This window comes from Euprymna scolopes, chromosome 4 (assembly GCF_053919585.1).
Source record: "Euprymna scolopes isolate OS-2025 chromosome 4, ASM5391958v1, whole genome shotgun sequence".
Taxonomy (NCBI): domain Eukaryota; kingdom Metazoa; phylum Mollusca; class Cephalopoda; order Sepiida; family Sepiolidae; genus Euprymna; species Euprymna scolopes.
In genome coordinates, this window is record NC_136485.1 from 180,276,977 (window position 1) to 180,297,360 (window position 20,384).

The 20,384-nt window shown below is 17.1% G+C and overlaps 1 protein-coding gene across 5 annotated transcripts in view; it reads right to left on the reverse strand.

The window, feature by feature from the left end:
• The window catches only part of LOC145270473 (small ribosomal subunit protein mS29-like), a 536,140-nt gene extending 517,490 nt beyond the window's left edge, over window positions 1-18,650 (reverse strand). The window contains exon 1 of one of the 5 annotated variants that reach the window (XM_080126119.1): window positions 18,583-18,650. In XM_080126119.1, coding sequence (XP_079982245.1) covers window positions 18,583-18,598 — 16 coding nt within the window. In that variant the 5' untranslated portion in view covers window positions 18,599-18,650. Of the gene's footprint in view, window positions 1-18,466 lie in introns of all 5 variants that reach the window. The other 4 variants (XM_080126129.1, XM_080126147.1, XM_080126140.1 and 1 more) reach the window with 4 other exon arrangements.
• Window positions 18,651-20,384: the final 1,734 nt, after the last annotated feature.

Consider the following 20,384-nt stretch of genomic DNA (forward strand, 5'->3'; position numbering starts at 1 on the left):
ATAAATATATATATATATAATATAAATATATATATATATAATATAAATATATATAATATAAATATATATAATATAAATATAAATATATATATATAATATAAATATATATATATATAATATAAATATATATATATATATAATCTAAATATATATATATATAATATAAATATATATATAATATAAATATATATATATATATATAATAAAAATATATATATATATAATATAAATATATATATATATAATATAAATATATATATATATATAAATATATATATATATATAATATAAATATATATATATATAATATAAATATATATATATATAATATAAATATATATATATATATAAATATATATATATATAATATAAATATATATATATATAATATAAATATATATATATATAATATAAATATATATATATATATAAATATATATATATATAATATAAATATATATATATAATATAAATATATAGATAATCTAAATATATATATATAATATAAATATATATATATAATATAAATATATATATATAATATAAATATATCTATATATATGATATAAATATATCTATATATATGATATAAATATATCTATATATATGATATAAATATATATATATATATATGATATAAATATATATATATAATATAAATATATATATATAGTATAAATATATATATATAGTATAAATATATATATATATAGTATATACATATATATATATAGTATATACATATATATATATATAGTATAAATATATATATATATAATATAAATATATATATATAATATAAATATATATATATATATAATATAAATATATATATATATATATAATATAAATATATATATATATAAAATAAATATATATATATATAAAATAAATATATATATAATATAAATATATATATATATATATATAATATATATATATATATATATAATATAAATATATATATAATTTAAATATATATATAATATAAATATATATATATATATATAATATAAATATATATATAATATAAATATATATATAATATAAATATATATATATATATATAATATAAATATATATATAATATAAATATATATATATATAATATAAATATATATATATATAATATAAATATATATATATAAATATATATAATATCAATATATATATAAATATATATAATATCAATATATATATAAATATATATAATATCAATATATATATATAAATATATATAATATACAATATATACAATATAAATATATATATATATATAATATAAATATATATATATATATAATATCAATATATATAATATAAATATATATATATATAATATAAATATATATATATATATAATATGAATATGTATATATAATATAAATATATATATATATATAATATATATATAATATAAATATATATATAATATAAATATATATATAATATAAATATATATATAATATATATAATATAAATATATATATAATATAAATATATATATAATATAAATATATATATAATATAAATATATATATAAATATATATATAATATAAATATATATAATATAAATATATATAATATAAATATATAATATAAATATATATATAAATATATATATAATATAAATATATATAATATAAATATATATATAATATAAATATATATAATATAAATATATATATAATATAAATGTATATATAATATAAATGTATATATAATATAAATATATATAATATAAATATATATAATATAAATATATATAATATAAATATATATATAATATAAATATATATAATATAAATATATATATATAATATAAATATACAATATATATAATATAAATATATATAATATAAATAATATAAATATATATATATAATATAAATATATATATATAATATATATATATAAACATATATATAATATAATATAATATAAATATATATATATATAAGATAATATAAATATATATATATAAGATAATATAAATATATATATAAGATAATATAAGTATATATATATAAGATAATATAAATATATATATATAAGATAATATAAATATATATATATAAGATAATATAAATATATATATATAAGATAATATAAATATATATATATAAGATAATATAAATATATATATAATATATATATATAAAATATAAATATATATATAAATATATATATATATATATAATATTAATATATATATATAATATAAAATATAAATACAGACGTAATATAAATATATATATATTAAATATCAATAAATATGTAATATAAATATATATATATAAAATATCAATACATATATAATATAAATACATATATATATAATATAAATATATATATAATATAAATATATATATATATAAATATATATATTATAGAAATATATATATAATATAAATATATATATAATATAAATATATATATATAATATAAATATATATATATAATATAAATATATATATATAATATAAATATATATATATAATATATATATATAATATAAATATATATATAAATATATATATATAATATAAATATATATATATAATATAAATATATATATATAATATAAATATATATATATAATATAAATATATATATATAATATATATATATAATATAAATATATATATAAATATATATATATAATATAAATATATATATATAATATAAATATATATATATATAATATAAATATATATATATATAATATAAATATATATATATATAATATAAATATATATATATAATATAAATATATATATATATAATATAAATATATATATATATAATATAAATATATATATATAATATAAATATATATATATAATATAAATATATATATATATAATATAAATATATATATATATAATATAAATATATATATATATAATATAAATATATATATATAATATAAATATATATATATAATATAAATATATATATATAATATAAATACATATATATATAATATAAATATATATATATAATATAAATATATATATATAATATAAATATATATATATAATATAAATATAAATATATAATATAAATATAAATATATATATATAATATAAATATATATATATAATATAAATATATATATATAATATAAATATATATATATATATATAATATAAATATATATATATAATATAAATATATATATATAATATAAATATATATATATAATATAAATATATATATATAATATAAATATATATATATATAATATAAATATATATATATATAATATAAATATATATATAATATAAATATATATATAATATAAATATATATATAATATAAATATATATATAATATAAATATATATATATATATAATATACATATATATATATATATAATATAAATATATATATATAAATATATATAATATAAATATATATATATGATATAAATATATATATATATCTAATATAAATATATATAATAAATATATATCTAATATAAATATATATATATAATATAAATATATATATATATAATATAAATATATATATATATAATATAAATATATATATATAATATAAATATATAATATAAATATATATATATAAATATATATATATAATATTAATATATATAATATAAATATATATAATATAAATATATATATATATAATATAAATATATATATATATAATATATATATATATATATATAATATAAATATATATATATATAATATAAATATATATATATATAATATAAATATATATACATAATATAAATATACGAGGAGACGAATATTGGCTGAAGAGAGCTTGATAAGGATACCTTAAACGGGCCTTATTATCGGGCTTGAAACCGACGGTACCAATGACCATTCTCAACTAACAACTTTCTGTACATAAAATATAATATAAATATATATACATAATATAAATATATATACATAATATAAATATATATACATAATATAAATATATAATATAAATATATATATAATATAAATATATATAATATAAATATATATATAATATAAATATATATATAATATAAATATATATATAATATCAATATATATATAATATAAATATATATATATCAATATATATATAATATAAATATATATAATATAAATATATATATATAATATAAATATATATAATATAAATATATATATATAAATATATATATATAATATAAATATATATAATATAAATATATATATATAATATAAATATATATAATATAAATATATATATATAATATAAATATATATAATATAAATATATATATATAATATAAATATATATATATAATATAAATATATATAATATAAATATATATATATATAATATAAATATATATATATAATATAAATATATATATATAATATAAATATATATATATAATATAAATATATATATATAATATAAATATATATAATATAAATATATATATATAATATAAATATATATATATAATATAAATATATATAATATAAATATATATATATATATATAATATAAATATATATAATATAAATATATATATATATAATATAAATATATATATATATAATATAAATATATATAATATAAATATATATAATATAAATATAAATATATATATATAATATAAATATATATATATATAATATAAATATATATATATATATAATCTAAATATATATATATATAATATAAATATATATATAATATAAATATATATATATATATAATATAAATATATATATATATAATATAAATATATATATAATATAAATATATATATATATATAATATAAATATATATATATATAATATAAATATATATATATATAATATAAATATATATATATATATAAATATATATATATATATAATATAAATATATATATATATAATATAAATATATATATATATAATATAAATATATATATATATATAAATATATATATATATAATATATATATATGTATATATAATATAAATATATATATATATATAAATATATATATATATAATATAAATATATATATATATAATATAAATATATATATATATATAAATATATATATATATAATATAAATATATATATATATAATATAAATATATATATATAATATAAATATATAGATAATCTAAATATATATATATAATATAAATATATATATATAATATAAATATATATATATAATATAAATATATCTATATATATGATATAAATATATCTATATATATGATATAAATATATCTATATATATGATATAAATATATATATATGATATAAATATATATATATAATATAAATATATATATATAGTATAAATATATATATATAGTATAAATATATATATATAGTATAAATATATATATATATAGTATATACATATATATATAGTATATACATATATATATATATAGTATAAATATATATATATATAATATAAATATATATATATAATATAAATATATATATATATAATATAAATATATATATATATATATAATATAAATATATATATATATAAAATAAATATATATATATATATATAATATAAATATATATATATATAAAATAAATATATATATATATAAAATAAATATATATATAATATAAATATATATATATATATATATAATATAAATATATATATAATTTAAATATATATATAATATAAATATATATATATATATATAATATAAATATATATATAATATAAATATATATATAATATAAATATATATATATATATATAATATAAATATATATATAATATAAATATATATATATATAATATAAATATATATATATATAATATAAATATATATATATAAATATATATAATATCAATATATATATAAATATATATAATATCAATATATATATAAATATATATAATATCAATATATATATATAAATATATATAATATACAATATATACAATATAAATATATATATATATAATATAAATATATATATATATATAATATCAATATATATAATATAAATATATATATATATAATATAAATATATATATATATATAATATGAATATGTATATATAATATAAATATATATATATATATAATATATATATAATATAAATATATATATAATATAAATATATATATAATATAAATATATATATAATATATATAATATAAATATATATATAATATAAATATATATATAATATAAATATATATATAATATAAATATATATATAAATATATATATAATATAAATATATATAATATAAATATATATAATATAAATATATAATATAAATATATATATAAATATATATATAATATAAATATATATAATATAAATATATATATAATATAAATATATATAATATAAATATATATATAATATAAATGTATATATAATATAAATGTATATATAATATAAATATATATAATATAAATATATATAATATAAATATATATAATATAAATATATATATAATATAAATATATATAATATAAATATATATATATAATATAAATATACAATATATATAATATAAATATATATAATATAATATAAATATATATATATATAATATAAATATATATATATAATATATATATATAAACATATATATAATATAATATAATATAAATATATATATATATAAGATAATATAAATATATATATATAAGATAATATAAATATATATATAAGATAATATAAGTATATATATAAGATAATATAAATATATATATATAAGATAATATAAATATATATATATAAGATAATATAAATATATATATATAAGATAATATAAATATATATATATAAGATAATATAAATATATATATAATATATATATATAAAATATAAATATATATATAAATATATATATATATATATAATATTAATATATATATATAATATAAAATATAAATACAGACGTAATATAAATATATATATATTAAATATCAATAAATATGTAATATAAATATATATATATAAAATATCAATACATATATAATATAAATACATATATATATAATATAAATATATATATAATATAAATATATATATATATAAATATATATATTATAGAAATATATATATAATATAAATATATATATAATATAAATATATATATATAATATAAATATATATATATAATATAAATATATATATATAATATAAATATATATATATAATATATATATATAATATAAATATATATATAAATATATATATATAATATAAATATATATATATAATATAAATATATATATATAATATAAATATATATATATAATATAAATATATATATATAATATATATATATAATATAAATATATATATAAATATATATATATAATATAAATATATATATATAATATAAATATATATATATAATATAAATATATATATATATAATATAAATATATATATATATAATATAAATATATATATATATAATATAAATATATATATATATAATATAAATATATATATATAATATAAATATATATATATAATATAAATATATATATATATAATATAAATATATATATATATAATATAAATATATATATATATAATATAAATATATATATATAATATAAATATATATATATAATATAAATATATATATATAATATAAATATATATATATATAATATAAATATATATATATAATATAAATATATATATATAATATAAATATATATATATAATATAAATATAAATATATAATATAAATATAAATATATATATATAATATAAATATATATATATAATATAAATATATATATATAATATAAATATATATATATATATAATATAAATATATATATAATATAAATATATATATATAATATAAATATATATATATAATATAAATATATATATATAATATAAATATATATATATATAATATAAATATATATATATAATATAAATATATATATAATATAAATATATATATAATATAAATATATATATAATATAAATATATATATAATATAAATATATATATATATATAATATACATATATATATATATATAATATAAATATATATATATAAATATATATAATATAAATATATATATATGATATAAATATATATATATATCTAATATAAATATATATAATAAATATATATCTAATATAAATATATATATATAATATAAATATATATATATATAATATAAATATATATATATATAATATAAATATATATATATAATATAAATATATAATATAAATATATATATATAAATATATATATATAATATTAATATATATAATATAAATATATATAATATAAATATATATATATATAATATAAATATATATATATATAATATATATATATATATATATAATATAAATATATATATATATAATATAAATATATATATATATATAATATAAATATATATACATAATATAAATATACGAGGAGACGAATATTGGCTGAAGAGAGCTTGATAAGGATACCTTAAACGGGCCTTATTATCGGGCTTGAAACCGACGGTACCAATGACCATTCTCAACTAACAACTTTCTGTACATAAAATATAATATAAATATATATACATAATATAAATATATATACATAATATAAATATATATACATAATATAAATATATAATATAAATATATATATAATATAAATATATATAATATAAATATATATATAATATAAATATATATATAATATAAATATATATATAATATCAATATATATATAATATAAATATATATATATATCAATATATATATAATATAAATATATATAATATAAATATATATATATAATATAAATATATATAATATAAATATATATATATAAATATATATATATAATATAAATATATATAATATAAATATATATATATAATATAAATATATATAATATAAATATATATATATAATATAAATATATATAATATAAATATATATATATAATATAAATATATATATATAATATAAATATATATAATATAAATATATATATATATAATATAAATATATATATATAATATAAATATATATATATAATATAAATATATATATATAATATAAATATATATAATATAAATATATATAATATAAATATATATATATAATATAAATATATATATATAATATAAATATATATAATATAAATATATATAATATAAATATATATATATAATATAAATATATATACATAATATAAATATATATACATAATATAAATATATATATAATGTAAATATATATACATAATATAAATATATATACATAATATAAATATATATACATAATATAAATATATATACATAATATAAATATGTATACATAATATAAATATATATACATAATATAAATATATATACATAATATAAATATATAATATAAATATATATATAATATAAATATATATATATAATATAAATATATATATAATATAAATATATATATATAAATATATATATAATATAAATATATATATAATATAAATATATATATAATATCAATATATATAATATAAATATATATAATATAAATATATATATAATATAAATATATATATAATATAAATATATATATAATATAAATATATATATATAATATAAATATATATATATAATATAAATATATATATATAATATAAATATATATATATAATATAAATATATATATATATATAATATAAAGCTGAATGTCTGTATGTGTGTGTGTCTGGTAACGAATAGGCTCCTATATGGTTGACTAGTTTAAAAAACTGATTACATATAATGATAGAAGACATATTGCTACACAGGAATCAGGAATGGGTATGTTTGATCGTGCAGAACGGTGGTTCATTAAAATTGTGGGGTCTGTGTTCGCACCTTGTCCACAAAGTATGGAAATAAAAAATTTAAAAATAAAAAAAAAACGTTTACAAGTGTTTTTTATATAGATGTATATAAGAATACTTTGATAAGTATGTTTCAGCTTAAATAGGGATGGTATAATAAAATTGTTGGGTCAGCGTTCGCGCTTGGCCTCCATAGAATGGAAATAGGCACAAACTGTAATAAAGACTGTTCATATCTATCTGTGTAAGTATCCTTTGATAATTATGTTTCAGTTTGAAGAAATATGGTATAATTAAATTATGGGGTGTTCGTTCACACCTGACCTCCATAGAATGGAAATATGTCACAAAGTTTAACACGGTTTTTTAATATAGATCCACAGAATATTGTGATAAGTGTTTCAGTGTGAACAGGTATGGTATAATAAAATATGGGTTGTATCTATTTTATTTTTTACTTTCATCATATTTTGCTTTGGTTTTGATACCCCCAAATTCGAAGCTATCTCTTTACAACCCTTCCTTTTCATAACCTTTCATAAATCAGAGTCCATTTTCTGTAGGCTGTTTTTTAACACAGTCAACGACGGGTACTTTTGCTAGTATATATATATATTTAATAATCATTAATGATTTGATTTTTCAAATTTTAAAGTTTTTCTTTTTTATGCCATACTATAATCCATTCATTCTTGGATTCCAAATTCTTTCATTGATCTCACTGATTACTATTTCATTAATTGATTGATTGATTAGCTAATACATTGATTGATTTTTTTAATCTGTTATCCTATTGCAATTGCCTTTTGTTTCATAAAAATATTTCTGATATATATTTTTTTTTATTGTTTCTTATTAATGCAATTAGTAACGCATTTTTACTAATGTTTCGCTCTGATAAAAAGAACCTATTTTTAAAATTCTACGAGTTAAGGACTTTTCTTTATTATAATTTCTTGCTTGAATTTTTGATGGATTAATAAATATTGTAATTTATTCAATTTTTATTTTCATCATTAATTTTTCTTGTTTCTGTAATTGCTCTATCTAACATATTAAGCTTTTTATTGTCTTGATAGGTTCTAATTTTAAGATAATATTTATCTTTATAGTTTTATTCATGATTTAATACACACACACACATATATATATAGATGGATGGATAAAGTTAATTGAAAGAGAGCAATGTAAGAATAGAAACATCTGAATAAGCAGACATCTTTTAAAGAGAAAACTTCATTTACTATTTTTCTAGCTTTAAGAGACACTTATGCTGAGAGCAGCAGATATTCTACTCGATTATCTGCCCTTCCACTAGCTAAAGAGAAATATTCCTATTTACAATGCCTCCCCATGGGACAGAATTCCTATTTACAATGCTCCCCCATAAGACAGAGTTAGACATCAGGGTCGTTTTTTAACATGGAGAAAAGGAACAAAAATAAAAATTGTCTCAGTTGTGAAAGGTTTCTCTTCCACTGGCAGAGAACAAGAAATTGAAGTGCAGCATCTGAAGAACAGATACTACACTATGATCTTGGCCCGAAGGCAGAAACTATTGTTGTATTTGATAAGAAACTGAAAGAATTTCAAATTTAATTTGTTTTTAATACATAATCTTAACAAGAGAAATCTTCCATCTCAACTTTGTGTCAGACTTAACTATTTTTATAAATTAACTATGTTTATATATTTGCATGTATAGGATTCACTCCTAAGCTAATGAATTGTTAATGAATTTTGGAGTGTTGCTCGGTGTAAGGCTGGGTAATGTGAGCTACATTTAGCATCTTTCAGTTTTATGTAAAGGGACAAAGAGGATGTGGCAGTCGTTCTTAAAAATTCAGATACGTTAGATTTTTGTGAAATTTTAACGATAGGTTTTAAACATCAATTAATATACTTTGGAAATTTCAGTTCCGTTGAAGTATTTTAAAGGGTTCTTATGGGGCATAACATAGATATAAACCATCATTTAAAATATTTAATATTTTCATTAAATTTAATCCATAGTCATTAAAAACTAAGCAAAATTCTATGAATTTCAATTTCTTCTGAAGATCCCTCAAGATTAAACTTTAAACATTTTCTAGAATCAAAATTATGTAACAGATTTTGATCAAAATTGAAATAAGGGTTCTAAATAAAGCAAACATTATATATTAATTTTAATCTTTATAAGGGGACATAAATACAAACAATAACACTTAAAAGGACGATTAGAATCTTAAAAATATCCCGCAGAATAGAAAGCAGATGAATGTCTGGCATCTGGAAGAATGCCTCATCCCCAGCTATAACAAAATAAGAAAATTAAAACAAAAAAGTGCAAAGCTGTCTTGTTAGAGGAATAAATCTTACCCATCTTGAAACAGGTATTCTTGCCATTATGTACATCAGTTTTTATGGGGACAAACTTTGAAACTGATAACTCAATCATTATTTGTTTCGGAACACATTTGCTCAGCATAAAAAGGTGGATAATAATATATTTAGCTTTTGTTCCATGCAACGGAAAAAATAAACAGGAAATTCAGTGTGAAAATTTTATCATCACTGATTTTGATAAAATATTAACTACACATATTAGACATGAATTAAATATTTCAAAAATATAAGCTTCTTTCAATAGTTCAAAGGTTTTTTTAGGGACATAATAATATTAATATGGAAATGATCTACTTGAAAATGAAAATATTTTAGAATTGCAAGAAAGTTTATTGATAGCAATAAGACAACAATTAAGTAAGATTCCTGATTTTCAATTTCATATTAAAACTTATGCTCAAACCTTACATTTTAGGAATGTTTTATATTATGAAAATCATTCAACTGATTCATCAAGTCTTAGGGTATCTAAATTTTTTACTATTGAGTTGAAACTTTGTGTAATGACTAAAATTTGGTTAGAATACACAAATTGAAAGGATGAAGTTATTTATTTTATTTAGAAGGCGAAATATTGACTCTCCTATACTTCTGGGTACATGTGATATATTTTAGAAATCAAGACACTATGTATTCAAACTAAAATTTACACATTATAATAAAGAGCAAAACAGTTCACACAAAGAATTACATTACACTTTTTGCAATAAATTAATGGTTTAATATTGCTAAACTCATTTATATAAGTCCATACATCATCCAGCAAATAAAATTTTAGCAAATCTCATAAGAATTTTTTAAAAAATTTTTCTGGGAAAAATAATTCGCAGAAAGAAATTAATAAATACTGATGAATTTTATCCTTTCTTCAGAGTAATTATGCAGTAAGTGGTATTATTATATATTATCTTGAAGCTTTTAAAAATAAATTATTTGGTGTCCTATTTATAGGACAGTGGGATATAATGGGTTAAGTTTAATAGCATAACACTCTAGCAAATGGAGTCAAAGATGACTTTGTAACTGGATCTGAACCCTCGGACAGCAGTAATATCACTTCCTGATTGTAAAATCATGAAACACTAGTGTCTGTAGGTATAAAAATAATTATATATATATATATATATATATATATATATATATATATATATATATATATATCTTTGTAAGGAAACAAAAACTAGGTGTTAAATGTTAATTTTATTAATACATGTCCTAGGACGGATATTTTGATAGTTTACTTGCCTTCCTATGAGGACAAGGTTAGAAATAAAATCATGTTTACAAGAGGGTATCCAGCTCCCTAAAAAAAGAACACTCTGAATGGGATAAAAATAAAAATTTCACCAATCAAGGATTTCTCCACCTGCGATTGAACAGATACATTTTATGAAATGGATTTCTATATTATTTCCAAACAATTTATTTTGTACTAAAACTCATAATTGAAGGTTTTGCTGAAAAAGAAACCTGAGAGTTTGAAAGGGAGGTAACTACTGACTGGAAACTTTGAAAATCTTCAGCCAATTCTGGAGAAATTTTTAAAATAGACTTGAATACACTGAATCAAAGGGATATTTATTTTTTTGCAAGTAATAAATGTGAGTGGTGAGATTTTTTTCAGGCACATGAACTTCTGGCAAGTTTGCAATTGTGTTCCTGTGAGAGTGAAATGTAAATAATTCCATGAAAAAAAAAAAATTCAAAATTTTAAATTCAACAGTTACCTAAAAAAATATGAATATATGTTCACTTTATTTATATAAAAAAATATGTATGTTATGTTTATATTGCTATTTATTACATGTTTATATTTTAATAAAGTGCGGGTTAGTTCTATTCCAAATTATGAGTTACTTCCCTTGTTTTTACGTCATGTCGCCAACAAATATGGCGAAGCCTTTTTTTTTTTATAAAAAATTAAAAAAATTGTGTTTTATTTAATAATACAATAATATTTAACCAATTGTGACATGACAATTATGTAGATAATATTGCTTTTGGTTGAAATTGACAAACAGTAAATAGATACCCTTATTTTTTTAATAAAAAATTGATTTTTCAACTTCAGAATTATCCTCTAATAACGAAGAAGCATCAAATAATTTTATGCATAAATTAACTGGATCAATTCCTATTTCAGTCACCTAAATTATTTAGATTGAAATTGGTTTCTGCATTTTTTCTTAAACAAATTCGTCTTACTTAAATCAGGTCTCAGTAAAAAAAAAACACATCAAAATCACTAAGTTTATAAATAGTGTTAATCTACATGTGAAATACTGAAATGAAAATTACGATTGAAAGGCATTATTGAAAAAAAATTTTACTTTTTCCATTCTGTACTTTCACCTTACAATTTAATCAAAAGATACCATAAAAATCAATTGAAGCAACCGAAAGTGAAGTACAAATAGTAATCAAAGATAACCAATGAAAAATATAGTTGCCATCTTTACAAGATGAAAAAGAGGCTAAGCTAACACGTTTATAACATTGTCTTTTAACTAGAAAATTATAAACTTGAGTTATCGTCCTCGGTCTGGATTATAATAGAAACTTTTTTTTCGGCCTAGTTTCATTTCGTAAGTAACTAGTGATGATGCAGAAGAATAGGCGACTCAAAGTCGGCAGCAAACAGTATCGGATAAAAAGTTTGCATTAAACTTAATTATTTTTTGCATAAAATGAAATGTTATTGTTTGTAATTTATTTTTTAGTACTACTTCATAAAATAAATATTAATTTCTTTATAATTATAAAAAAATAAATTAATTTTTATCCAACACGGTTTGCGGCAAACTTAGTGTCGTCGCCAATTCTTCTGCATTACAAAATGGGTGAAAGAACAAATAAATGTCATTTTTCGGCACTTTGTGCACTAGTGCGAAAATACAACTCCGTGGGTTTTCAGTTGGGACATTTGGAGAGTGTATAGCAGGGGCAGACAAGTGTACATCAGAAGACTAAGTTCTCTCTGATTCTCACTCCTCTAATCTTGATCACGTGGTGCAATGGAGAAAGAGGTGACTGGTTAATTTTAATGCATCTGAACCAAGCTTCTATCTTTACATCATTAACACTCTGATCTCCATCTGGCATCAATTGAAATGAATGGTTCTCATCTTGGGGAGGGTCAATGTTTTGACAAGCATCTGGGCCCGACCTTTACTCCTGATCTGAGATAGAACACGTACATCAAATCTGTTGCCAAGGCTGCTGGAAAAATGGTGGGATTGTTCTACCGCTCCAGTAGATATCTCATTGTTGACGCAATTCTCTACCTGTATAAGAGCCAAGTATGTCCAAGGATGGAGTACTGTTGCCACATCTGGACAAGAGCTGCTAGAAGCAGCCTGTCCTGCCTTGAGAGAGTTCAAAATAGACTTTGTAGCCTAGTGGGGGATGCCCTTTTCTTTTCCCTGCAACCTCTTTCCCACAGAAGAGACGTTGCAAGCCTGTCTGATTTATCATTATTTTTCTGGCAAGTGCTCATCTGAGCTCCAATCTATGGTCCTCCCTTGCCCTGACTTTCATGAAAAAGAATCGTCTAGCTGAAACCACTATCAATAATTTTCCCTATTCTCTATCTGTATCTAAACTTAAACGTAGATTCTATGAACAAAGCTTCTTTCTTAGAACTGCACGCCTGTAGAACTGTTTTGTTTTCCTGCATTCCAACTGACTACCACATGGCCGTCTTCAAGTCTAACGTAAACAAGTTCTTGATGAGCTATCCTCTTAAGTAATCTAAATTTCCACTACTAACGATTACTACATTTTTCCATTGACTACAGTACACTCGTTAACCCTTATCCTCGAGTGGCCTCCAGGCCTTGATAAGTGGTGACTCTTCGTACAAAAAAAAAAAAAAAAAAAAATTAAGCAGTTTTTAATTAAGAAAATCAAATTTTATGAGGAAGCGAGCTGCCATGGTTAATAAATAAGAGGGAGACAACTCAATTCAAAGTAGGTTTTGGAATGGCTACAATTTACTATTAAAATCACTAAAAATCGAAAAGACTTTTAATACTTGATTAATTTACGCACTTTTTGGAATATGACATTTTCGTTCCATGACGGATACATACACCAACATAAACATTTTTCTGTATTTTTTTAAAACTGAATTCTGGATGAAAACCGTTTTACTTTTATTCAGTTAGTGAATAAAAAAATATTGTTTAACCTCCTCACCCTCGCCAAAATATTTTCTGTGCAACTATTGAAAAATAAAAATAATCAGTGCCCTCCCTTGAACCAACTCTAACTTAAACCACATGATATTGTTTACATTTAGGAATTTCTTCTTTAAATGAAATATTACCAGACATCAAAACGTTCGCCATGCATGTGTATTTATATATATATATATATATATATATATATATATATATATATATATATATATATATATGTTTAATTAATTGCGCAATCCTAGAGTAAGAAAATGAGACCAGAGTGATTTTCAATGTCAAATAAAAACAACCTTCACCTTTGACCGAGATTGTGTACGCTTTCAGCGTCCCAAATTTTCTTTTAAAAAAAGATGTCATTCGATTTGTAGTTTTAAAATTACAGTTCAAAACAAGTTCATTGAAAATAAACTCAGGTTATTTTTCAGTATAACAAAAAAAAAAAAAAAAAAAAAAAGGGTAAAAAAAAAAACAATATAAATTTTACCGAAGTTACTCTTCCGCTTACTTGGATAAGTTTGGTGTTTTAATTTATTTGAAAGCGTTTATTTCCATTGAAACACAAGTCGTGTCGAGTGTTGAGTCAGAACAACAACGACAAAATGACCGTGGACCGGCATGAGAGGATCATCTGGAGAGTTTCGATAATCGCTCAAAAGTCGAAAATTTAACAAAATACATGCAGAAACCAACTGTGATATAAATTATGGGTTTATTTTTCGTTTTGTTGTCTCTACTGACAACTTTCCTAGACTCTTTTGAAAGACAACATATTTTCTCGTTTTTTAAAACTCAATAAAGGGTAAAAAAATAAAAATAAATAAAAATAAAAACTCTTAAGTATAATTAATAGATGATAGATCAAAATGTAAAACTTAAATACATGCAAATAAATAAAACGCGTTCTGAATTAAACTAAATCTCTATGAATATTTTTACTCCACTACATCGTAAATTAGCGACTTTTTACTTTATTACAGCGTAAATTGGCCTGTGATTTTAATATTCCCTTGGCATTTCCTCCTTCGACGGAAGCCAGTTGAACTCGCTTAGGGTGAATAATGCCGTACAAGGTACTCATGCATTCATGCAGAGAGTGATACGTGCTGAAATAATAACGTCATTATTTAAAAAGCCATTCTTAACATGTGGAGGGGAGGATGTTTTGTACCTATTCTGTAGTTTAACCTTACAATTGAATAAAAAAACACATGAAACTTTAATTAGACGTGGAAATACGATTTAAAAAAATAGCGCGGATTATTACTCCCTGCATTAGCACCTAACCTTGTAATGTTATAAACCTCATGGAAATTATGAGGATATACATATATGCTTTTTGTTTTATTTAAGTATTAACATGTAGTTACACATTCATGAGCATGTTTCGGTCAGACTAGTAACTAGAAAAGTAGAGATTACGAACTAAGCTTTTGTATAAGCACCATCGCCTGGAGAAGTATCTAGTTACAAGCTAACCAAAACATGCTCATGAATATGTAGCGACATATTAATACTTATGTAAAACAAATAAAAAGTATATTTTGCTCTACTTAGGTATTGAGCACTCTTGTATTAACCTATTGGTTATTTTACCTCTGGAAAATATTAACCTCGAATATATATTTCTTAATCTATCGTGTATTGAATGATTTTATTATAAATGCCATTAATAAAAATAGTTCTAACATTTAAGAAAATGCGCAATTTTTAATCAATTTGTTTTATTTTAAAAATATGACTAAAAACCATGCTTGTTTAGAATAGGGGAAAAACACGTGCGCGTTGTGGTGAGATTTGAGAATTTATCAGAGGAAATATGATATATATATATATATATATATATATAACATTGTGTAAATGATTATTTTTAAGAAGATTTAGTAAAGAAAATATATAAACTGATATTTTTATAACAATTACAATTTTTGTAAACAATGTGGTTATCTATTTACGACACCGGTTGCTTACATTACTTATGAAAACTAAAGGTAAAAATAGAAAACAAAAAAATGCTCGTCTACGGATTAAGATATTCAACAGACTTTATAATTACAGAATAACCTACCTTACTTACTAGCAATGAGGGCTCAATTTTTTGTGTTGTTTTTTGTTTGTTTTTTTTTCTAAGATCCAAAGAGGCAGATACAGGGCAGATAACTTGCTGACAACAAAACTACTCACTGTTGACATATGTCATTGAATTACACCCTGGTCGCCATTTTGAATAATAATAATAAAAAAATTACATAAAAATTGCTGATGCATTCTGGGAGTTAAACGTAGAATCAGTTTTAAACTTCTATTTTTTTTCTCTCTATTGTTTTCATCTAATTTTAAATTCTACATGAAAGTTAGACATCAAAGGTAAAAGTATTAAAAAATTCACACCATTTTTAATTATATTTTTTTTTTTTGTGTGTTTTTTTGTAGTTGTGAAATAATCTCGCGAGAGGATATTTGCATATGAATCCACCACAATATGAACGACTCCGAAAGGACTACAAAATTTCAAATCCGACAAGTCAAATCCTAACGTTTTAGGAATGCCTCGTCAATATTAAAGTTAGAACTAGATTTTATATATTTTATTAAATTTTTTAAATTCGAAAGTTCATTCTATATATGTTTTCTAAGCTGAATACGAGCGCCATTATAAAAATGACAATAGTTCGGAAATGGGATTTCGCGCCACCGTCGGACGTCACTCCCAGCCGCCATATTGTTCCTACTGAAAATTAGAATGGTGTCTACGGATTGTTTAGCTCGATTTTTTACCCAATTTTTGCAAGACTTGACACCATCAAATTGAACCCGAGTAAGGTAGGAATTCGCTCTGATGATGTGCGAGCTGGGTGATATGTATTGGTTATCTCCTAACTCTTTGACGTTCGTCGGAAAATCAAGTTTTGGCGGGCGGTCGTCTCTGTGACCACGCTTCCTAGTTTAGAGAGAGAGAGAGAGAGCTTCAAGTGTCTTGTCTGTCCGACACACAATCTTTCGGACTCGAACAGCCAACCACGCAATTTAATTTTTTTTTTTTATTCGCCATTTTTATCTTATTTTACAAACGACAAGTATTGTCGATTTTATCTATTGTAAAAAAAAAAAAAAAAACCCCAAAAAAAAACAGTCCTGAAAGATCGCGGGCGATTGTTTGTTTGTTTTTCTGGTTTTTGCTTGTTTCGTCTCTCTTTTTCTTCAGTGTTGTTGTCTGCTTGTTCTATCTCGTCAGAAGCAAGGGTGGAGATATTGATAGATATATATATACAGAGAGAGGGTGAGATATAGAGAGGGAACTCCTTTTGTTATTTTTTTGTTCCTTATCTCGTTTATTGAGTGTTGTCTGTTTCTCTGTCTAACGAGAGAGAGATTTATGTAGAGCGAGAAATATATATATATATATATATATATATATATATATACACACACACACACGGGAGTTCTCTTTACCCTTTTGCTCTGTTTGAGATTCCATATTTGGAACTAAGTACACGGATTCTTTTATTTGTATACAATCCTTTCGGACACACCAAACGAATTTTTGGAATGTAAGGATTATTCTCTACCAACAAACGAAACCAATAACCGCAAATCTGCTGCTTTATTTTCTTGGGAAATTCTTCTACACAAACAATTGGAAACATTTTTAAATCTCTTCTGGACAAACCTACCAAAACGGATTATATACTCATTTCAAGCGGGAATCATTAATACCATCTTCCATTTGCTGTCATTTTTTTTTTTTTCTCTATTTTTTTCCCTTGATGCCAAAAGAATTATCTTCCAATTTGGATTTAAATTGCTAACGCGGAATAACAACACCCAATCTATGGATGGCCAACCTAAATTCAGCTACATACTTCCTTAAACAGCAAATTTGAATATATAACCTGAATATCATGTGAATTATTGCTTTAAGGAATACTTACCCATGGATCTATTTGATATGAATTAATAATTAATTCATAGAAACCAGAAATCTA